The sequence below is a fragment of the Euleptes europaea genome, chromosome 13, assembly GCF_029931775.1.
Source record: "Euleptes europaea isolate rEulEur1 chromosome 13, rEulEur1.hap1, whole genome shotgun sequence".
In the NCBI taxonomy this organism is placed as follows: domain Eukaryota; kingdom Metazoa; phylum Chordata; class Lepidosauria; order Squamata; family Sphaerodactylidae; genus Euleptes; species Euleptes europaea.
This window is the reverse complement of record NC_079324.1, coordinates 65338263-65361511: the sequence shown is the minus strand read 5'-3', so window position 1 is coordinate 65361511 and position 23249 is coordinate 65338263. Positions and strand designations below refer to the sequence as shown.

General features: G+C 53.7%; 2 protein-coding genes across 2 annotated transcripts; one reads left to right on the top strand and one right to left on the bottom strand.

Moving 5' to 3' along the window:
• The first annotated feature begins 12870 nt into the window (after positions 1-12870).
• XBP1 (X-box binding protein 1) lies at positions 12871-14639 on the top strand. Its single transcript, XM_056859131.1, has 6 exons — positions 12871-13229; positions 13353-13449; positions 13546-13668; positions 13756-13816; positions 13879-13952; positions 14091-14639. The coding sequence occupies exons 1-6, from the start codon at positions 12871-12873 to the stop codon at positions 14634-14636; spliced, it is 1260 nt and encodes a 419-aa protein (XP_056715109.1). The 3' UTR covers positions 14637-14639.
• Positions 14640-20357: 5718 nt separating this feature from the next.
• On the bottom strand, positions 20358-22320 carry CCDC117 (coiled-coil domain containing 117). The gene is made up of 5 exons (XM_056859129.1): positions 22061-22320; positions 21912-21962; positions 21477-21698; positions 20975-21118; positions 20358-20610 (listed from the first exon to the last, which is right to left on the bottom strand). Exons 1-5 carry the CDS (start codon positions 22318-22320, stop codon positions 20358-20360), a joined length of 930 nt encoding a protein of 309 aa, XP_056715107.1.
• Between the last annotated feature and the right edge of the window lie 929 nt (positions 22321-23249).

The following is a 23249-nucleotide window of genomic DNA, read 5'->3' as shown; positions in this document are numbered from 1 at the left end:
GGAGGGGGAGGGGGAACGGGGGGGTGAGGCCCGGCAGGGCACTCGGGACCCCCCCCACTCCCCCAGTGAGAGGGGGCGGGGCGCCGGGGACAGCCTCCCCTAGCCGTGGGGGTGGGAGTGCCGGGGGGGGGGAAAGCAGCCGCCCAACCGCCACCCCCCTCCCGCCTTCCCGCCCGGGGCTCCCCTCCCTCAGACGGGCCACGGGGGGGGGGTTCACACCGCAGCGCCGCCCCCCCCCGTCTCCCGCCATTTTGCTGGAGGGATTCGCTCCTCTCCCCCCCCCCCCGGGAAAGCGGGGTGGGGTGGTGGGGCTCGGGCAGTAATATGTGTAAATGCAAGTTACAAAGTCTTTACACTCTGTTACAATGTATGCAGTAACAACATATTCAGTTACAATGTATGCAGTAAAGCAAGCAAGTCTTACATACTATTCAGTTTTAAAATCCAAATTTTAGAATAGAACAGTCAAATAATTCTGATTTAGTTCAAAGTATCTAATTCACAATATCTAGAATAAAATTCAAAGCCATACATACCAATACCATCTTTGAGAGATATCTGAAAATCTAGCCTTTCTGTGCCTGAATTTATTCTGTTTCAAGCACCTTGAAAAGGAGTTGTCTTAAAACCTTTCCATGTATTGTTTATTGTGAACCTTGGGGTCCCTGCACGGAACAAAAAAGTCCTCGTGGTCCCTGGTCCCAAAAAGGTTGGGAACCACTGCTTTAAATGGAACAGGTGTTTTCTCTTAGTCCTAAATAGAGTTTGTTTAGAAGTATAACAGCATCACGATTTCAGCAGAGTTCATAAGTGTAATGGGTTCAGATGGGTACCGTTCTCTCTCTCTCAAAAGTTCCTTAAATGGACCTGGCCAGAAAGGCTTAATTTCTCACTTGCCTCTGGCCAGTGATTTCCACACACAACACAGATTTATCTCCCGCTTTACAACACCTCACCCCACCTCATTCCTCTTTCCCACCCTGGACAAACTCTCCCCTCCCCCACCATATCCGGTCAACTTCGCCCCCCGCCCTTGGGTCCGGCCCAATCATAACACACTTCAATCACCCACGCAGCCCCCCCTTCCTTACTGTAGAGGCCTGCCTTTCTAAACCACAGCAAGATACATATAAAACCCCACATTAATACATGCAGCTAAAACACACACAGTGTTTCTATATCAAACCAACACAGGGGGTGAAAGCAGCAGGGTGCAACTAGATGCTGCCCTGGCAGATCCTGGAGTTATGCTGGCGTAGTGCCCTGGAGTGGTGTCACACCAACTGGTCGACTGTGCAGCTGTGCAGCAGCCTGCTACCACAGGGCCATGTGTGCGCAAGAGGTGTGAATGGGGGCAGGCGGGCGGGAGGAGGAGGCTCCTTAAACGGCCCCAGCCGCACGGTTTGTGCTGTTGACACAAAGATGCTATGCCTACAAGACCTGTGGCATAGGCACCCACGTCCCGAGCAGGGCCCACCCCCTGAGGCAAGGAGGGTGTCAAGTGGCTCAGTCCACAGCCACTGGCCCCCTACCCCCAGCTCCTGATGCTGCAGCCAATGCTGGCCCACAGTGGGCAACAGAAGCCCAGGTTGGGTCCAGCCAACCTCACTGCCATGTCACCCTGCTCCACAGTAGCTGGACTTCGTGTCCTGCAGCACAGCGGCAGCTCAAACACGTACCCAGGGAAAGGAAGCTCCGTACAGCAGGCAGTCTGCACCAACCAATCAGGTGTTAGAAACAGCTGCAGTGGGCCAGCAGGTCACTGCCAAACTGTGCCCTCCCCCCCCCCCCATAGACACACACAGCAGCTCAAGTATGTGCATGTTCCTTGCAGGCACTCCAACCAGGACCAGCCAAGGCAGCGGGCTGCAGGCACATGCCACAACACTGGGACAGTGGCCAAGGATACCCCCGGTACAAGGCAAGGTAGATGTGACGCCACTCATACAGTGTGGGCCCCCACCCACCCCCTGCTGCTACCTGCCCCCCTCAACCCCCACAGCTTGGCTGTCCCCCAAGCTGAGCTGGATTACGGTGGTATGCAGCCGCATCCACAGCACACGCACCAGCCCAGTGCCACACTCTTCATGGCCCAAGGACAACCTTGGTCACCGCCACCCTGCGTGTGCTACAACCCAGACGAGGGGGACGTGGTTCTGAGAGGCAGGCACACGTGGCTGGTGGCCGTCGGCCCCTGCAGTGTGGGAGTCTGCTGACCATGTAGTTCAACCCCATGCAAAATACCCACGGCCCTAGCCCACGGAGTTAGATGCGTTATCAACCAACCACCTCTCTTCCCAGGCTACACCCTCTCTTTGGGCCAGCCATGTTCCCTGTAGCGATGGGGTGCTACCCATGGCTCTCCCCGGGTTCGATCGCCTCGAACTTCTCCACTGGGGCCATGGAGTGTCTACGTGTCCTCACCCTGTCGAGATGGGATATGAAGGAGGGGATGGTCATCCTTCAGGGCTTGGGGATTCACAAAACCCCAGGCATTCGGGGATCCCCATGCCATCACAGCCAGCAGACTTCACCTCCTTGGATGGGGGTGGAGGATGCAGGTGGAACCGTAGCTGATGTGTGCACAGAAGCACCTGGCAAGGGTGAGGCCAACAAGGGCATGCAGGCTGGGGTGTGTGTGTGGGGGGGCAAATGAAACCATGCAGCTTAGGCCCACCCCAGGTACGGTGCCCACTGGCTGAGGCTGGTGAGGAAGTGCCTGGTCCCAAGGTATGGGGACCACTACCCACACAGCACATCGCCCCCGCCACTCCCCAACTGGGCTCACAGCAACAAGATGCAGCCTAGGGCACTAGTGAGCTCTGGCGTGGACACCAGCCAAGCAGAGTAGACCAGGAAAGATGCCCAAGGAAGATATGGTGCAGTAGAAAGGCACAGTTACTATCCCCCTAATCCCAGGCAGGGAGGACCTTGGGGCAGGCTGGGCACAGTTCCAAGCTCAGCAGAGAGTTTCCTCCATCACACATGATCACGGGGGTAGGGACCACTCACCCTCATTGGGTGCCCCCGTGCCCATCGCTTTTGAAAGCAAAGCCCCACAGTCCCCCTTCTGCGCCACTCCCTCCCAGTTGCCCCAGTGTCCTTTGCACCCTGTCCTTCCCACACACACACACACACCCTTTTGTAGTTTACTAAGGTTCCAGCAGTCGTTTGGGGAGAGTGTGGAACTCAGAGGGCCTCCCCCTCCTCCTGGCAAGAGCATACCTGTGTACATATTGGACAGGTTTGTAGCTTGGGCATGCTGCTGGATCCTGGCCTACAGTTAGAGGCCCAGGACTCCTCTGTGGCAGGTGGAACCTTTTATCAGCACTGGCTGCTATGCCGGCCACAGCTGCTCCTTGAAAAACATTATCTGGCCATGGAGTGCCAGGATCTGATCGCATTCACGTTCGATTATGGTAATACAGTCTATATGGGGGGTGCCTTTGAAAACTGTCCACAAACTTCATTTGGTCTAAATATGGCAGCCAAGTCTACTGTCAGGCTGGATGACAGGATGCTATCAGCCCTGCCCTGAAAGAACTTCACTGGCTGCACATTTGTTTCCATGCACAATTGAAGGTGCTGGTTGTTACCTTCAAAGCCCTAAATGGCTCAGGGCCAGGTATTTGAATTGCCAGCTTCCCCGTACAGTTCAGACCATCTGTTCAGATCCTCCTCATGAGCCCTGCTTTCTCTGCCCCACCTACAGAGGTGAGAAAGAGGGCAGCTATGAAATACCCTCGTCAGGCTTCCTTGGTGCCATTCTTGCACTCTGTGGGGTACCTCATCAAAACATTTTTTTTTACCTAGACTTTTTGACTGAGGTTTTTAAATTTTTCATGGTGTTTTGCCATCAGCTTCTAGCCCAAGGATGTTCTATGAATATCAGTTTAGGCTGGTAAACATTTTGTGCTGTTTTTATGCTCTGGCTAGATTTCCATTGCTGGATTTTTATGGCTTGTTTAATAATTAGAATGCTAATTTTGCAGTTTTTATCATGATTTTATCTTATTTTCATTTGTAAGCTAGGTCTCTGAAGAGGGGGCATATAAATGTTATAAATAAAGAAGCCAAATCCAAGTTTTCTTAGCCCTTGCTTCACACACTCTCAGCAATCTTGTCTCAGGAATCCTGTCCCAGAGAGCCAGCGTGGTGTAGTGGTTAAGAGCTGTGGTTTGGAGCGGTGGACTTTGATCTGGAGAACCGGGTTCGACTCCCCACTCCTCCACATGAGCGGCGGACGCTAATCTGATGAACTGGGTTGGTTTCCCAGCTCCTCCACATGAAGCCAGCTGGGTGACCTTGGGCTAGTCACAGCTCTCTTCGAGCTCTCTCAGCCCCACCTACCTCACAGGGTGTTGTGGGGAGGGGAAGGGAAGGTGACTGTAAACCGGTTTGATTCTTCCTTATGTGGTAGAGAAAATCGGCATATAAAAACCAACTCTTCTTCTAAAAATAAAATAAGGACAAGCGACGTGAACAGGGGTTTGGAACACCTTCCTGACTAGGAAAGGCTACAGGATTTGAGTCTTTGACAAATAAGACGAGGAAGAGATATAATAAAGGGTTATTAAGTATCATATCACCCCTATGCTGAAAGAACTCCACTGGCTGCCCCTTTGTCTCTCCGCACAATCCAGCGTGCTGGTTCTTATCTTTAAGGCCAGGCTTGTCCAAACTGTGGCCCAGGACGGCTATGAATGCACAACACAAAATCATAAACTTACTTAAAACAAAATGAATTAGCTAGCATTACTGTATTTTATGTGTGACCCAAGACAATTCTTCTTTTTCCAATGTGGCCCAGGGAAGCCAAAAGATTGGGCATCCCTGTTTAAGGCCCTCAGAGGTGTGGGCCCAGCGTCCCTGAAGGACAATTTCTTGTCGTATTTGGTAGCAGATAGGGTTGTCGAATTTTTTTTTTTGGCAAAATTCGGATTTGGCAAAATTCAGCCCATTTTAATTTGGGAAAAGCCAAAGTCCAAACTCCCCCGATTCGGATCGGTGGAATTTGGCACCAAGTTCTGAGTTCGGGGGAAAATTCAGCCAAATAAAGCCATTAAAAACACATTCGCGCCTTTCCGCGGCTCCGGGGGGAGCATTTTTTGGGGATAGAGGTCCGAAACCTTCAGGGTAGCTTGAGGGGACCCTTCTTGCAAGAACCCCCAAGTTTTGTGAAGATTGGATCAGAGGGTCCCGAGACATGGGGCCTGGAAGGGGTGCCCCCCCAAATCGCCTACAGGAATAAAGCCACTTAAAACACATTGGCGGCATTCCGCGGCTCCGGGGGGGGCATATTTGGAGGTAGACGTCCCAAACTTTCAGGGTAGGTTGAGGGGACCTTTCTTGCAAGAAACCCCAAGTTTTGTGAAGATTGGATCAGAGGGTCCCGAGATATGGGGCCCAGAAGGGGTCCCCCCCACCCATCTGCCCGGCCGGTGGTCTGGCTGCCTCAGCAGTTGGGCCATACCATTACCCCGGCCCGGGGGAGTAAAGCCATTAAAAGGGATGTACTAAAAGGAATGACAAGTCAGCCCATTGGAAACAATGGGAGAGGCTGCCCGGCCCATTGAAGATAATGGGAGAGGGGAATGTCAGTTGACTTACATTGACTCCATTGAAAATATATTACAGGGGATGCAATAAAACGAATGACAGGCTAGCCCATTAGAAACAACAGGAGCGGCTGCACAGCCCATTGGAAACAATAGCAACCAGCCAGAAAGAGACTCACTGACCCACAGTTAACTCCAGACAAAGTTGGCAACCGATGAAAACAGGAGAAAGCACAGTCCCACACAGAGGCAATCAAACCCACCCCACTTTGACTCCCCCACACACACACACAGGAAAAAAGTTATAAAAGCCCCCAAATGGGTCAAACTGTGGATGTCTTCTGTTCCAGCAGAAGCAGGGCAGCAGCAGCCTTTGTGCTGCACTTGTAGGCATCCCAGAAGCAACTAGTTGGCCCTTGTGGGAAGCATGATGGCAGGCTAAGTGGACTGGTCGTTATGATCCCACAAGGCTCTTTTATGTTATTGTGTTCTTGTCCCGTAACTAGACAACAGAGCACATCACTTGCCGGGAGTAGCCAGGCCCATTAACTTACTATTGGCCAGTGTGAGTTTGGCGCTCTGCAGGGTCGGCCTGAGCCCCACTGCACTGAAGATTTACCGGGGCAATGTCACCTGGGTCTGAGCAGAGTGGCTCCTGTGATGCCGCCAGCCCTGCTTGCTTCAGCACCATTGGAACGCCCCAACCTGCCTCGGGTAGCAGCCTCGATGTTTCTGCCTACTGCCTAGTCCCGGCTGGCCAGCTATAGGCCAGCCTCACTCACTGAAGTGACCAGAATGGGAGCATTTTGAAGAGCCACCTCCGGGAATGGCACATTTGTCCTCGGCCTCATGAGAGCCCCAAAACCAAAGGAGACCAGAGAAGCAAAAGACATTGCTGGGCCTGAGTCTGCTTTGCGAGATGGGATGGTTCCGCCTTCTGGCGACAACACACGCTGTCTCAGCTTTGACCACTGGAGGGCCTCATAATAAAGCCAGGCTGCCTAGGCAGAAATTAAACCTACGTTGAGGTTTGGACAGGCTGTAGCTGTACAGGAGTGAAGGAAAGCCATTCTTCACATGTCGAGGCAGTCTGCCACCCAGAAAGGCTGGATATACACATGTACAACAAAATAATTTTCATCAATCAAAAAGTGTTTTTTTTAAAAATCACTGCAATCCACACTGAGGACCAACTTAGACCAACTTTAAAAAAACTGATGCTCATTGTAATGATCTCACTCCCAGAGAATTTCTTCAGCTTCAAAGCCGAAAGGCAAGGCTCTCTAAATCCACCGTTTTGAAGAGCATGCATGGCAGGAATAGGCATGTCCTGTAATGCAAGTCTAGGAGCCCCAAAGTGGCGCAGTGTGGTCAGCTGCAGTACTGCAGTCAAAAGCTCTGCTCATGACCTGAGTTCGATCCCGACGGAAGTCAGTTTCAGGTAGCCTGCTCAAGGTTGACTCAGCCTTCCATCCTTCCGAGGTCAGTAAAATGAGTACCCAGCTTGCTGGGGGTAAAGGGAAGATGACTGGGGAAGGCACTGGCAAACCACCCCGTAAACAAAGTCTGCCTAGAAAATGTCAGGATGTGACATCACCCCATGGGTCAATAATGACCCGGTGCTTGCACAGGGGACCTTTACCTTTATAATGCAAGTCTAATAGCACTGTCCTAGAGGCAAGCCCCACTGAAGAAACTTGCGTAGGATTCAGTGAAGACCTCCTTAGGAGTGCACAGCTAAAGTCCGGACTTAGACGTGTCGACATTTTCCATGAGGAGTTTGGCCTTTGGAGCAGCTCCTGGTCATTATAGCTCCTGGAAGAGGGGCACCTTGAGTCCCAGGTCCTGAGTATGCTTCTTGCCTCGCTTGCGGGACTCCCAGGGCCTCCTGCCTGCCCAGTGCTGGAATCAGAGTGCTGAAAGAAATGGTCCTTTGGATCTCATTCTTCAAGAATAATTCTAGAGGGGCAGGAGTGCTAGTCTGCTGCAGCAAAAATAAAGAGGAACATTGTGGCACCAGCAACATTTTATCCCAGCACAAGCTTTTGTGGACTAGGGCACACTTCCTCAGGTGCAATTAATGGACCCTTGCTCTGCAGACCAACTCCACAGGAAGTATGAAAAGAATCAGGAGAGTCACTGGGCCATAAAATGCAGCAAGTCTGCTGTTTGTTTCTTTTTATACACCCTACATAAAAATGCGGGGTTAGGGTTAAACTCCCGTTTCTCTATCCAGCAAGGCAATTGCTTTGGTCACACGATTCAAGTGCGAAAGGGGCCTGCTCACAGTTCCCCCGGAGGCTTGGAGCTGGGCCCACTGCTGGCACCTGACAGGCTCACCTGCTCCATGGCACCAGCTCTAACCTGCAGGGTCTGCTCCTCAGTCTGAGCACAGAGGCGCAGTCTGCCCTGTAGGATATGACTTCTCAGCAAAGGACAGGCACGTCTGCCCATTACCAGGAAAAGACAGAATTGCATAGCTGTTGCTGGGAATGCAAACAGCCAGCAAAGCTACCTCCACAGCGCTGGTGTTGTCATGGAAGAAGAGAAGGAGGCGGGGGGGGGGGGCTTACCTTGGCAGAACAAGGGAAGCTAACAGAGCTGTGCAGTTGCTTCCAGAATGCCAGGGGCAGGGAGGAAAGACCCAGCGACAGTACAGTCCCAACAGAGGCCTGCGGCATGAGCGGCAGGAACCCCAGAATCAATGCACTTCAGTGCACACTACAGATGGGTGTGCGAGACCCAGTGTGTCACTGATGCACCATCTGCCAGGCAGGGGGACAGCAGACATTGGGGCACCAAGAGAGCCCCCGCAGCAAAGTCTATGACTCCCCGCTTTAGCCCACTAAGGAAGGGTGCCTAAGTAGGAGAGGGGATGAATGGCTCCATGCCACAGGGGAACGAAAACATAAAGGGGAAGAAAAAACTCAACCCCAAAAAGCCAGGTACTCAAAGGAGGTTGAAACATGGCCTAATAACAGTAAGAATACCAATGGGTTACATAAGATAAACTAGCAGAACCTTAACACAATACAAATTTTAAAAATATTTTCAATAAAGCCAAACACATATCGGCCACAAGGCCTTCCTCAGTGGTTCATATTCATAAAATACACACCATAAAGTAAAAGTATTTAAAATACAAAGTAGAACATCACTGAACAAGCTTTAAAACACTCACAAGAAGTAGGGCCAGTTCATTAATCCAAGTATTTCCCTCTTCAATATTGGAATAAATTAGGACCATCGACAATCATTGTTCAGATTGCTGTTGTTTATGGCCCAAATATCTCTCTAAGTAAGATCAGAGAGAATCATGGCTCTATGGCATTTATATCCCCCATCAGGAGCCAAACGACAACAGACCAGACCGGTGGCTGCCTGGGCCACGATGGTGCAGGACCTCAGCTGGAACAGGTGAGATGGCAGCCCCATGGCAGAGTGGCAGGATCCAGATGGGTCACAGCAACTAGCCCATATTGCACCAGGAATGTCGGCCTCCTGGTCTGCTCCCTGTTCAATCACTACCTTAATAGACACCTGAGACATAGGTGGCAGGGTCCGCGGATGCCCCATCACCACAGAGGGGGCTCCATTTGCTGGGCTACTACCCTGAGGTACATGCCCTGCCCATCCAAACAACACTGGCCCATCCCGTGTGGAGCAGCACTCCAACTGCCCCTGCTCCACCTGCTGCTGCTGCTGCAGAGGGCTCCAGTTCTGCAAAAGCAACGGGCTCTGAGGGATTGGTCAGCGGTCCCACAGAGGAGGGTTGTGCAAAAAAATAATAATTAATTTTTTAAAATCGGTAAATTTCAGGTTCAGGTTTATTGGGCCTGGGTTTTTTCAGTAAACCAAATACACATACCAGTAAATTGCAGAATTTGGCTTATTTCCGGGTTTACTGAAAAACTCAGGCCCATTATAGTCTATGGGGATTTTTTCAAAGCTCCTGTGGGGGCATTTTTGGAGGTAGAGTTCCCAAATTTGCACCATGGCTGCAAGGGACTCTTCTTAGACGGTCACTGATGTTTGGTGAACTTTGGGACATGGGGTCTAATTTTATGGGCCCGCAAAGGGGTCACCATGTGAAGTGATGGTATCGCTTTACTCTGCTCTGGTTAGAGGGTGGTTTTTAAGCAGAGGCTGGATGGCCATCTGTTGGGAGTGCTTTGATTGTGGGATCCTGCATGGTGGGGGGAGGGTTGGGGTCACTGGGGATGTGGGGGGGAGGTAGTTGTTAATTTCCTGCATTGGGCAGTGGGTTGGACTATATGACCCTGGTGGTCCCTTCCAACTATGATTCTATGATTCCATGACCTCATTTAGAGTATTGTGTTCAGTTTTGGGCACCACAATTTAAGAAGGATGTAGACAAGCTGGAACTTGTCTGGAGGAGGGCAACAAAGATGGTGAGGGGTCTGGAGACCAAGTCCTATGAGGAAAGGTTGAGGGAGCTGGGTATGTTTAGCCTGAAGAGGTGATATGATAACCACCTTCAAGTACTTAAAGGGCTGTTACATAGAGCAGTGGTTCTCAACCTGGGGCCATATGCCCCCCCGGGGGCGGGGCTAGGATATTCCAAAGGGGCCACAAGTGAAAATTGTGTAAATGGGGGGAGGGCACAGTACAAGACTAGGGGGCCACAGAGGGAAGTGAGAAGTGAAGAAAACAGAAGTGACCAAGAAAATAAAACAGAAAAAAGAAAACAGAGGAGTGAACAGGGAAGTGACCGTGCTTCCCAGTGAACAGATCGCCATGCGCACTCTGTGGCAACATTGCTGTGACCACATGCTGACACTGTATCTAAACACAGGTTTCATTTTGGAATACAATTTGTACCTTCAGTGGACTGAAAACCTAACACATGACTTTCTTCATTGCACTTCTATGCATCGTTTGCAACTGTGGATTTTTGCATCGCTGTAATCTTGTGCAATGGTGTACTCCCTTGTATGTGAACATTGTTTTTATTAACATGCTGTATTCCTTTTTGTGGAGTATTTTTTGCAAATGTCAGTTTCCCAATAAGAACTGCATGTGTGGATTTTGTGTGGCTGTTTATGCCTCTTTGTTCCTTTGCTATTTACAAACAAAACATTTAAATAGCTACCTTTCGAGGGTAGGACAAGGGGGCCACAGGAAGGAAACAAGGTCAGAAGGGGGCCACGGTTAGAAAAAGGTTGAGAACCACTGATATAGAGGATGGCGCTGTTTTCTGTTGCCCCAGAAGGTCGGACCAGAACCAACGGGTTGAAATTAAATCAAAAGTGTTTCCGTCTAGACATTAGGAAGAATTTTCTAACCATTAGAGCAGTTCCTCAGTGGAACAGGCTTCCTCGGGAGGTGGTGGGCTCTCCTTCCCTGGAGGTTTTTAAGCAGAGGCTAGATGGCCATCTGTCAGCAATGCTGATTCTATGACCTTAGGCATATCATGAAAGGGAGGGCACCTTGGCCATCTTCTGTGCATGGAGTAGGGGTAGGGAGGCAGTTGTGAATTTCCTGCATTGTGCAGGGGATTGGACTAGATGACCCTGGTGGTCCCCTCTAACTCTATGATACCATGATGGATGGTACCAACAGCTGTTTAGAGGTCCAGAGGACTCAACAGAGTCCATCTCTCAGCACAGGTCACCCACCAGGGACGCCAAGGCTGTTTCAGTCCCATAACCAGGCCTAAAACCAGACTGGAAGGGGTCTAAAACTTAGCCTCATCCAGGAAAGCTTGAAGTTATCCAGCCAGCACCCAGTCAATCAGCTTGCTCAAGAATGGAACATTGGAGACTGGTCGATAATTACTGAGATCTCCTGGGCCTAGAGCAGGCTTCCTTAGAAGTGACAAGGAGGCTTAAGTACCTCTCAGACCCAGCCAGCCAGCCTTCCAAGTAGATTTAAGCAGCCAGGAAGGGTCATATATAACCTCCAAGGAGTCTGTCCACATGCTCAGACTGAATAGGTGGGAAAGTATGCAAACAACTGGACACATCAGCACCTTGGTGCCATCTGACCTTGCTAATGTAGAGTCCAAGTTAGAATGAATACGAATGATTCTATACTCAACAAGTGGAATTCACTGCCAGTGGAGGGGATGATGGGCCATGAGCACAGGTGGCTTTGAAAGGGGGTTGTGCAGATGTGTGGAGGAGAGGCCCCTCAGCCACGGGGACAGAGACGAACCACTGCATATAAAGCCAGCAAACCTCTACGCACCAGTGCTGGGAGGTAGAAGCGGGGAGGGCCCTATTGGCTGGCCGCTGTAAGAAACAGGTTGCTGGACTAGATGGGACGCAGGTCTGATCCAGCAGGGCTGTTTTTATGTTTCTATGAGCCAGCTGGGCCCAGGAAATGACAGTACCAGCCGCACTCTGCAGGCTGAGGCCTTCCCCCTCCCCAGTGCACATGGAGCAAATACTTGCCCTGACTGCCTACACCAACTCCTGGCCTTTATCATGGAACAGAGAAGGACCACCGTTTTTGGGGAGCTGCTTGACGCTCAGCATCCTGGCAGCTCAGCAGGGATTTCTGGGGGGGGGGGGCAGTGGGGGGGGGGGAAGGGCCTTCCCAGGCAGCAGCTCCGGTGTTTATTCACCACGCTGCGCCAGTGGGCGCCTGCCAAGCCTCCTTGGGTACACGGACTCCCCTCGCGTGCGGGAAGGGATTCCGGTTCCAAACCAGGATATGCAAACAAGCAGCAGCCCGTTGCAAAGCGATTGAAGCAGAACCGGTTCAGCCGGCAGCCCCTGGAGCGAAGCCAAGGTGGGGGGGGGGCTGGGGGGGCGGCGCCCACGCGGCTGGATTCCCACTGAAGGCGACATTTCTCTCTCTCCCCCCGCACCCCCCCCGAATAACCCCCCGCCAGCGGCGGCACCAGGATGTGGCCCCGGGGCGCTTCTCCGGCCAGCAGGCCTCCCAGCGACCAGCTCCGCTCGGCACGTCGACTCCCCACCCGGCACGGGGGTGGGGGCCGCCGGGGGCTTTTGGGCCAAGGCGTCGGTGCCCCCTCCCTCCCTCCCTCCTCGGAGGCGCAAGAGGAGGGGCCCGGAGCGGGGGGGCCCAGCCCCCTGCAGCCCCCACTCGGGGCAGCCCCGCCTCCTGCCTCCCGGGCCCCGCGTGCGCCGGCAGCCAGAGGACGAGGCCTGCGCGGGCCTCTCCGCAAAGCCGGGCCGGGCCATGGCTCGGGGCGAAGGCCCCGCGGCAGGGAGTTCCGCGGGACGCGCGCGCGCCGCGCACTCCCGGGCCACCAGGCCACTCCCGCGCCTGCGCAGTCGCGCCCGCCCCTGCGAGGCCGACGTGGCGGCGCGGGCGCGGCCGCATGACGCCACCGGGAGCGACCGCCCCCTCCGCCAATCGGCGGCCTGCTCCGCCGCCTCGTCACCTCGCGCCAGCCAATCCCCGCCGGCCACGCCGGTTGGGAGGCGAGGCGCGGCCGCCGGGGCCGCAGTCGGCGCAGCGGCGGCCCAGCGAGCGGCACGCGGAGGAGGAGCGGCGCGGAGGCCGAGGCGCGGGCACCGAGCAGCAGACCGCCGCCATGCCGCCCCTCCCGGGCCCCGCCGCCGCCCCGCAGCAGCCCCGGCTCCTGCCGCTCCCCGCCGCCGCCGCCCCCCCCTCGCCGCCGCCGCGCAAGAGGCAGCGCCTGGCCCACCTCAGCGCCGAGGAGAAGGCCCTGCGCCGGTGGGTGGGGGGGTGGATGGATGGGAGGGGGGCGGATGGATGGGAGGGGGGGCGGCTCGCGCGCCCTGCCTTTCCTGGCCGTGCCCGACTGACGCGCCCCTCCCCCACTCTCCCCCCCCCCAGGAAGCTGAAGAACCGCGTGGCGGCGCAGAGCGCGCGCGACCGGAAGAAGGCGCGCATGGGCGACCTGGAGCGGCAGGCCGTGGAGCTGGAGGCCCAGGTGGGTGCCGGGGGCGGCGGGGGAGGGCTGGGGGCGGCGGCGCGGCGGCCTCTCTGACTCACACTTCTCTCCCTCCCTCCCTCCTTCACGGGGCAGAACCAGAAGCTGCTGGCCGAGAACCGGGCGCTGCGGGAGCGGACGCTCAGCCTGGCCCTGGAGAACCGGACGCTCCGCCTCCGCCTCGGCCTCCCCGCCACAGAGGTGGCGCCCCCCCCTCAGGTGAGCCCGCCGCCACCGCCCCCCTTCCCCTCCTCTCCCCTCCTCCCTGGCCTGACGGTTCTCCCCCCCCCCTTCTTTTTCTGGCAGGCGGAGGCGCTGGAAGACGTGGCTGAAGAGGAGGAGGTGGCGCCGTGCCAGGTGGAGGTCGGCCTGGGGCCGGCGACCGGGTCCGCTGAGTCTGCAGTACTTAGACTACGTGTTCCTCTGCAGCAGGGACAGGCCCAGCAGTCGTCGCCCCTCTGGGCTGCCTCCGCCTGGATGCTGACAGCAGCCCTGGCTCTGAGGTGAGGCGGCTTCGTAGGGCCCCACGGCCACCGCTCGTGACTGGGTGGCAGAGGGGCTGGCCCTGGAGGTGGGGGCCGCGGAGCGCCAGGCAGGCGCCGTTCTTCTGTTGCTGACGGGTGTCTTTTTGCTTCCTGCAGTCTGATCTCCTCTTGGGCTTTCTGGACAGCCTGGACCCAGACATGTTTCTCCCCTTCGGAGGCCCAGAGCCTGCCTCCCTGGAGCAAGTGCAGCAGCAGGAGGAGGACGGAGGAGAAACGGACCCCCTATCACCCTCTCCTAGTTCCTCTCTGGGGGCCTCCTCACCCAAACTGGAAGCCATTAATGAACTGATCCGTTTTGACCACGAGTACACCAAGCCCTTCATCTTGCAGATTGCAGCAGATGAGGTCAGCCGAGCTGGTATTGTAGGCAGAGTGGAGAGAGTGGCTTCTTTCTCCTCTGAAAACGTCCTCCTGGGACCCTCTCTGTCCTTGAAAGAGGAGCCCATAGACATTCTTTTACCCAAGCTGGGGATCTCACACCTGCTCTCCCCAGACGAGAAGCCGCTGATGGATGCCTCAAGCGATTCAGGCTACGAAGGCTCTCTCTCGCCCTTCAGCGATCTGTCCTCTCCCTTGGGCGCAGACTATGTGTGGGACGAGACTTTTGCCAATGAACTCTTTCCTCAGCTCATCAGTGTCTGAGCGCCTGTGGGCCCCTTTCCAGCCAAAATTGCAAAGGTTATCTTTCAGGAACATTCCTCTTCAAAGTGTTTCAGCAGAATTTTCAAGTATTGGTCCCTTTTGTACCTACCCTGTTTGTGCCTAAGTAGGGTTTTGAAGGTCCCCTTCTAAGAAATGGAGACTGGATTAGGAGTGGAAGTGATCATTAAGCAACGCCCTATGCCCCTGAGGGATTCTTTCCAGTTATGTAAATAAACATTAGATTGAGATGTTTTGGAAAAGGAAAAAAAAAACGGAAATAGCTTGTTTTTCTGCTGTAAAGTTACTGCCATTAAATGCAATACCACATGCCTCTTTTTCCCTTTTATAAAGGGGGGATTGATTATGATGAAAGGGGTAGTGTTTCTTTAAGACATTTATTAGCTGCCTTTCTGCCTTGCGGAACCTCAAGGCAGTTTACAAGAAGTATTTATTTTTATTTACATCATTTATATATAGTCCACCTATCTCACTTGGACTCAAGGCTGATCACACAGTCCATACAATTGACAGGATAGGACATTTCAGTTAACAAAAAAAGGTTAGCGTTGTAGAACCAATCAGAAATCTAAAAACAACTGAAGCCTTAACATGATATAGAAATTGCATAGTAGGATCTTAATTTCCGTAAGCTAAACACATCGGGTACTATCCTTAACGACTCATCTAAGCTCTGTGAATAATTGAGTACAGTGCAACCCTGTTGCCTGCATAAATAAGGTCTGTTGAATAATTCAGTTTGGGAGTTTGCGGAAAGGCAGGAGAGTTGATAACTATTCTTTGCCTTCTCAAGCAGGCCATTCCATAAGGTGGGGGCCAAAACAGAAGGCATGCACATGAGCAATTGTTTTTGCCCATTTGTGGGTTGGCACCTGCAGAACACTTTACTCACATGAGAAAACCTGTTGTGGCAGCACAAATGGGGAGAAGTGGTCTTGCAGATACGAGGGTCCAAGGCCACAGAGCTGCGTGTGATAGCCAATTCTTTAAATTGATAAACAGCCTGTGGAGTGACTGCAGAGTGAAGGTAATACACACACACTGTCTAGCTTCCAAACGAGTTTCTGAATTGATTTTGATGGGAGACCTTTGTACAGTGCATTACAAGTAGTTTAGTGTGGGTGTCTCATCAGCCATGCCAAGGTAAGGGGCCATCTTAAGGGCTACGCTTAGTTGGAAGAAAGCTTTTTTTGGGGGGGGGGTTGGTTAGTATAAGGAAAGGTGTTTTCTCTAATGCTCAAAGTGCTGGTGGGGAACGTCAGGCCTGCCATTTAAGGCCCGCAAAATCATTTGGTCTGGTCCTTTATGGGTCCTGGCAGATCTCTAGCTCAGAAGGATCTAAGATTGGCAATCCACCCCCTCCCGCAGACAAGAACAGCCTCTAAGAAGGATGAGAGTTTGTTTTGCTGAGAAAAGGAACTTTTCTCTTTCCCCCCCCCCCTTGCAGAAGAGTCATTAGCTACAGAGCTGCTAGGACCACCCAAGAAACGTAACCCTTTCCCACCTGGGCCGTGGAAAAAAGTATTCCCTCTGTACTACAAGAGGGCTGGGGGCAGAAGCGGCAACAATGGAGAGGTTAAAGGAGGCAGGGCCAGAACGTGTGTGTGTATGTGTTGGGGGGGGAGTTCTTAGCCAGTGCATCCTCATTTCATCCCTGCAGGCAGAGGTAGCAGGAGCTGGCTGTAGAATTCGGTGCCAACCATGTGGAGCAGGAGCAACTCCAGCATGCGGTTGGACGGCTACGCCTGGCTGGTGCAACAGACCATCCTATGCCACCAGGTGGGCAAGTGCGCCGCTGGTTAGATGCCTGCTTGCCCATGCGGGGGGGGGGGTCATCTGGGGCAGCTGCCTGCTTGGGGCTTGGTCAGCTAATTTTTAAGTTGATAATTTTGTACGGCCCGTGAATGATGATATAAATATCCAAATGGTCCTTGGTGGAAAAAAGGTTCCCCACCCCTGCCTTAGGGTATATCTGAAGTTTTGGGACGGTGATGCAGGCAGGCTGAAAGATGGTAGCACTATGGGATGAAGGGAGGTGCGACTTCATGTAACAACTGTGCAGGAGGAGAAAATGGGGATAAGAAGCAAGAATCAGAAATCTGTCACTACCAGCCAAAAGTGCTATGCAAAGTAACAGCCAGACAACCACCAGAATGGTCCACATGGGTTGTCAGTAAGGAGCTGCGGGTGGCAGAAAGGAACCTCTCAATTTTATCTTCACAGCAACCCTGTGTAGGTTAAGCTGAGAAAATGACTAGGTCAAGGTCATGCAGTGTTTCTGGCAAACAGGGATTTTGAAAATGTTCCCAACAGTCCTATGAACGCAGGGTGGTGGAGTGTTTAGAAATGCATTTGTAACAGATTTCTACTTCATGCATTAGAGACAAAACAAGTGAGTTTCCTGAGGTTTAGGAGCTTGTGTAAAACTTACCCAGTCTCCCTTCCCCATTGCATCAGATAACATCTGCTCTAAGCAAGATCGTATCAGATGCAAACCAAATTTGTCTCTACTGTTCAGCAGTTGAGGTGATGGCACTATTTTAAAGCAGAGTGGAATTCATTGTTGAAAGCTCTTGCTCCAGTGCTTGAAGCAATAGCCTAACGCCAAAGACTGGGCCAGGCCAGTCTGCTGTCCACTCCCAGCCGCTGCTCTGGCTCCTGCAGGCAGAAGGCACCCGTACCTGTCCCGTTCTTTGCTGAAGTCTAGAAGATCTCCCCTTCAGCCGATACAAAATACTTTTGAAGCAAGTTTGTTCAAATGTCACAGCCTCTTGTTCTGGCATTAATAGAAAGCAAAGTTGCCCAGGGACCCTTTGTTTTAGTCACCAGCGAGTACATATTAAGCACTGAATGGTTCTGCTTGCGCCCTGCCTGGCACACCTGTCACCTGAATATCAAACACAATAGGAACAGCAATAGCCAAAGCTGTGGCTTCAAGGGCAACTGTATCAGCTAATGAGTGGTTGTCTGCTATTACAGACAGCATCTCATTATTTCATTTGGTTAAGGTTAAACTGTCCCATCTGAGAAAAATGTATTTCTTTCACAAAGTGGCTCTTATTGCTGCAAGGTACCACAAGAGTAACACAGTGACAAAACACATCACAGTCTCCTGCCCTGGAACGTGTCTCTGTGTTAACTAGGGAGTTGGAAGCACCGCTAAAACCAACAGAGCTTCACTAGCTGAACATGCATGTCCGCCCTGAAAGTAACTACAGTACGTTCGGCGGCAAACTGATGTTTGCGCCCCCGCAAAACCAACACACAGCACTGTAGAAACATTTAAAAAATGTATTGAGAATGAGGATGTACAAATAATGATTTGGTCCAACATAAGACCAGAATCAGATGCATCTTAGTTCAGAGCAAAAAACAGAACCACCCCAACCACCTTCCTCGCATGGCACACAAAACAGAACTCAACCTGACAAACTAGGGAAATGAATCAGCAACCCACAATTCAGAAGAACCAAGTCTAGCAAGATTTAGACCAGCTTATAAAATACCGTATATACTCGCGTATAAGCCCAGTTTTTCAGCCCAAAAAAAGGGCTGAAAAAGCTGAACTCGGCTTATACGCGGGTCAATACGGTAGAGGGGGGAGGAGGGAACTTACCACCGTCACCGCCGCCGGGCCCGCGCACCTTTCCCCGGCCGGCAGCAGCCTGGAGGGGCCTCCTGCAGGCCCAGGAAGGCTTTGCCGCCGCCGCTGATTTGCCGCCTCTCCCGGTGAGTAGGGGGTTCAGGGGCCCTCCCCCCCTTGGATGGCACTGGGGTCGGGGTGGGTCGGGAGGGCGACCTGGGGCAGGGGCGAGATCATCCCTGCGCTCTAAAATGGCGGCCGCCATTTTAGAGCGCAGCATTACCGGTAAAGGGAATTTCTTATTGACCCTCGGCTTATACGCGGGTCAATAAAAAATCCCCTTTTCTGGCCTCAAATTTGGGGGGGTCGGCTTATACTCGGGTCGGCTTATACCCGAGTATATACGGTTCACAAACCTTGAGTATTTCTTGCAAATTCATTCAGGTAGTTGCTGGCTTGTTCTGCTGAGCCAGTCACATGGGCTGCAGCTGTGCAGCGGCAAAAACTGAGGGATGAAGGATTCATCAGGAAGCAGCAGTACTTCCCTCTTTCCGTGCCCTCTCATCAATATTCAGAGGGCTGTGAATTAACCTTCATAAAGCAGAACTTCAGCAAGGCAGTTCCTGACCAGGCGAATATAGATCTGCCAGGGCCACTAAATCCCTATTCCTATGTTAAGAGAGGTTCTACCTCGCATATCAGTCACAGATATCAAGGTTCTGATGCCCTCTGAGGGAGAGCAAGCAGCATCCTTTCACTTGCCTTAGGATTCCCCAGCCAATTACTTTGTGACGTTTTAGCGGAGTGTACAGGGCACCCTTTCCCACAGTGAGCAACTTGGCCTCTCCTTACTTATGCCAGGTCAGGGAGAAGCTGCAGGCCTCTTCAGCTGACAGGGATGAAACAGAAACTGCAGCAAAAAAGAAATATTTAAAAGCAAGACAGGTGTACACAGATAGAAATCAAGATCTAACATGCAAATGTTATGCGATAAGCTTATTTCAGATTTATGCAAAGTATTAACGTTTAATCCTATATCAAAGTAGAAATGCTCTTTGTATATTAGCCATGGAGGCTCACAGGTGTTGAAGGTAGAATAAAAAAATGTTTAGCAAATGGGGCAACTAAACACAAAGGTAAATGAAGCAGAAGATCCTAACGTCTCACTCAGGGAAGCAACCAAGAGGCAGCTCTGATACAGCCACTGCCCAGATTGCTGGCGTTAGTCAACTGTGTGGCTTTCTGGCACCCCAAGGAACTTCGTTTAGACATCCTGATCCAGAAGAAAGCAGTTCTGCGCTTTCCCGAGTGAAAGACTCTGCCATTTGTGGCAGTCCCTTAAGTGGCCATGAATCATACACCTTAGACAGAAATTAAAACTGATCAGCTCTTTCAGATGTTTCATTCTGGATGGCTTTAAATCAGCAATCATGTCTGGGTTAGTATAGTCAAAATCCACTTCTCTTGCATCTGCAGGAGGCTCAATGACCTGACAGACTGAAGCTACGCTTAGAAAAAAAGTATTTTCCAAATATCTGAAATACATATTATATTTATCAGAATCCTACTGAGAGCCCTGACAAGTGGATCTCCAATGAGACCTCAGAGGCCCACTAAAGTAAGCAGCAGTTCTGTGGACAGAAAATAAGCTTCAGTCTATCAAGCCCCTTGCTAACAATGCTTGAAAGGTCACTTTTTCCCCCTCAAAACACTGACCCAGCTGCAGGGCTCAAGAGATGGAAAGAAATATGTTTACAGAAGGCACCTGTCCCCGTGCAACTTAATTTCACCTTGTAAATCAGCTGGCAGCCCTTCTTCACTGGGGATCAACACTGAACAACACTCATAGCTTACCGGGCATAAAGGATGGCCTGAGCCCTGGCAATTCCTGAATTTTACTCCCCAAATTAGCAATGAACTAGACAAACCAAAATTTCTGTCTCTTGTTTAAAAGTCAGCTTGTTTTCTTGGATTATAAAATGTCTTTTTCCATCTCCTTGACTTGAAGCCATCCCATACGTCTGACCCCTCCCAAAAGATACACATCCTTCTTTTCCTGCACATCCAAAGGGTGAAGAAATATCAGCAGGCTTCCTTCCACCTAACCTTTGTCCCAGCTTCTACAACTCCATCTCCTCTTCTGAGCACCCAGTAGGAGGTTCCACGGCGCTGTAGAAAGCGGAAGGCATCTCTGTTGGCTGCAGCTCAGAGAACTTTCCTGTCTGCAGGCAGAAAGCAGCTCCAAGGGTTGCTGGTTTTGCAGGGCACCTTTCTGCCGTCAGCTTGTAGTTTTTAACAGAAACAGCCTTTGCTTTTTTGGTGAGGAATTCAGGGAGAGGCTTCCAGACTACTAGCTCCATGGAGGGACGACTCCTGGGTGGAAAACAGCACTTGAATCAAAATGTTCATCTGTGGGGAAGGACTTGTTGCTTCCTCAAGGCAATGGCAAGTGCTGGTATTTCAGCCCCTCCCCACATTTACACAGTTCCCCTTGTTTTAGTTCTACCACTTCGCAAGCCAATCAGAAGTCTTCAACCCCACTTCCTCAACTCGAATGCTCGGGCCCCCTGTCCCGCTGAAGCCAACTGACACAGGATGGCGGCTCAACGGGTTAGGCAAGATACAGCAATTGCTGCTTTAATTCAGGACCAGGGGTCCCGTTCTGCCTCAGTGGCACAAGTCCTGCCTTAGCCCCTTCCCAGCAGGCCCCTTTGGTCTATGAGTCACCACAACTTACATGGACTCTACTATTTTCTTTGTCAGGTCTCCAGTGTAATCCCTCTTCAGTCCTGTTTTAAGTGTGTCGGACAGGACAAGGGTGGGCAAATTGCTGAGAGGCGCCTCCACCAGCCCATCTTCGTCTTCATCTTCATCAGTTATCCTGCAAGCGCATAAAAGAAACAGGCTCACAGCTGTGGCGTTTGGCCAGACACCACGAGCGTGGCTGCCCACGGAGCTCTGCTCGAGGACAGCTTCTCCCTATCCCAACAAGTAGCAAAGTTTGAAAGCATCTGGCGGTTTCTCAGTGCGATGTCTAGAAGCACAGAGAAGCCACGCACATGTCACAGAGCTTATCTTTTCTGGCAGTGTTTGAGTTCCGGGTTTACAAACCCCTGGGAGCCGTCCTCGTGTGCTAACTGGAGACAGCAGCCTCGCGTCCCACTCAGACCTGCTTCCCCAGGGAGCGGCTTAGCCCCTGAGCAGGAGAGCCGGCCTGCACAGCAGGGCTCTGGGCTTACCTGGCCTCGATCTCCTGAAGCTTCCTGCGGGCAGCCTCGCACTGCTGCTCACCCGCTGCTTGCTCCATCTCTTCGCAGGGGATTTCGAGCGGGCCAGGTGCGCGAGGAAGGCCGCTGGGGCACTGGTGAGGCGTCTGGCCCGCGCAGAGCATCCACTGCTCCAGGGCGGGAGTCGGGGGGCAGAGCTCTGCTTCAGCGGGCCGCTTCTTGCTTGCAGGACAGCTGGGGAACCAACAGCTCAGCTGGCATCCCCGCCGGGCAGCGCTGCCATGGGACTGACCGGGCAAGGGGGTTGGGGCCTGTCCTCCCTCCCTCCCTGCGTCCGGGGTGGGGGTGCAGGGGCCTCCCTCTCCCCCAGCACCCTGCCAGAGAAGGAGGGCTCTCCAGGGGGGTGAAGCTCTGCCTGAAGCCCCCTCCCTCCCCCGCAGGACTCACCCCTCGGGCTCGGCGTCCATCCTGTGCTTCCTCCTGCAGAAGAGAGAGGCACTGGAAGCGGGGGGGGGAGAGAGGGGCGGACCAGACAGACAGACAGGGCGACGGGGCCCCGTGAGGAAGCCGGCCCCCCCGCCCCCGCAGGGACTTACCGAGGGTGGCCCCCGCCCGCGGGGGCCCGCGAAGCATCCAGGGCGGCGGAGGGGGCCGCGGCGGCCGCCAGGCCCGCTCCTGCGGGTCCGGGGCTGCGGGGCGGCGGGGCGGGGGCCGGCGGGGCCCCCCAGCGCGCAGCCCCCGGCCCAGCCCGCCCTCGCGCCGAGACCCCGCCCACGCCCAGGCCCAGGCCCGCACCGCCGGCCCGCACCGCGCAGCCCGACACCAGCTCGGCCAGGCCCCGGTCCAGCGCCGCCATCGCGCCACGGCAAGGGAAGGGAGGGAAGGAAGGAAGGAAGGGGCCCCGCCGGCGCCCCCACCCCCCGCGGAGCCCAGAGAAGCCGCCCGGAGGAGGAGGAGGAGGAGGACGCCGCCGCCGCCCGGGGCACGCCGGGAGCTGTAGTCCAGCCGCTCGCCTTCCTCGGCCCCCTCCACTTCCGCCGCCGCCGCGGCCGGCCTCGCCATGGAGATGCGGCGGCTAGAGCGGCCCTCCCGGCGCCACCTGCCCCGCCCAGGAGAGAGGGCGGGGCAGAGGGCGTGCGTGCGTGCGTGTTTGGGGCGGGGTCTGACTCGCACGGGCGACGCCCCCTTCCCTCCCTGCGGCGGGCGCGTGGGCGCGTGCGCCTGCCGGCTCTCGGCTTCGCCGCCTCTGCCCCCCAGCTGTGTGGCTGCCGGTGAGCGCAGCAGCAGCAGCAGCACCACCACCCCGGCCCCGAGTGGGTGCGTGGGGTCTGCGGGCCTGGCAAGTCTCTGGCTGCGTTGCGGGAGGAGGAGGGTGTGCCAGCTGCGGCCCCCTGAGCACCGCCCGTTCAGCGGCCCCGCAAGGGGAAACGCCCACCCCACCCCACCCCCCTCACCCGGCGGTGGGCTTCTGACCCCGACCCAGCCAACCGGGCCCCGCGGGACCAGGGCGCAGCCCGCAACATGCTCAACGGGCGCTTCCCGTCGCTGGTAGCTTTAACCTCTCCCAAAAACAGGAGCTTCCTGGTGCTGTTTATTTCCCAATCTTTGTAGATTAATTTTAAACAAAATATATAGACTACTTCAAGTCTCAAGGGACTTGAGAATGAATAAACAAACATGGAGAATTAGGCAGCAGACCTCCCACAAAGATGAAAGGCCTGGGACATCCCTTCTTAGAAATTACACCCCCCACCCCACCAGCCCACCGCCAGAATGAAGATATGT

Bases quoted from the DNA above. Each gene is read 5' to 3' on its own strand.
- XBP1 (XM_056859131.1), top strand. From the start codon at position 12,871: ATGACGCCACCGGGAGCGACCGCCCCCTCCGCCAATCGGCGGCCTGCT. The intron at 13,669-13,755 runs GTGAGCCCGCCG...TTTTTCTGGCAG, and splicing joins AGGTGGCGCCCCCCCCTCAG to GCGGAGGCGCTGGAAGACGT. The intron at 13,953-14,090 runs GTGAGGCGGCTT...TGCTTCCTGCAG, and splicing joins ACAGCAGCCCTGGCTCTGAG to TCTGATCTCCTCTTGGGCTT.
- CCDC117 (XM_056859129.1), bottom strand. From the start codon at position 22,320: ATGGCGGCGCTGGACCGGGGCCTGGCCGAGCTGGTGTCGGGCTGCGCG. The intron at 21,699-21,911 runs GTGAGTCCTGCG...TTGGTTCCCCAG, and splicing joins ATGGACGCCGAGCCCGAGGG to CTGTCCTGCAAGCAAGAAGC. The intron at 21,119-21,476 runs GTAAGCCCAGAG...ATGCGCTTGCAG, and splicing joins CTTCAGGAGATCGAGGCCAG to GATAACTGATGAAGATGAAG.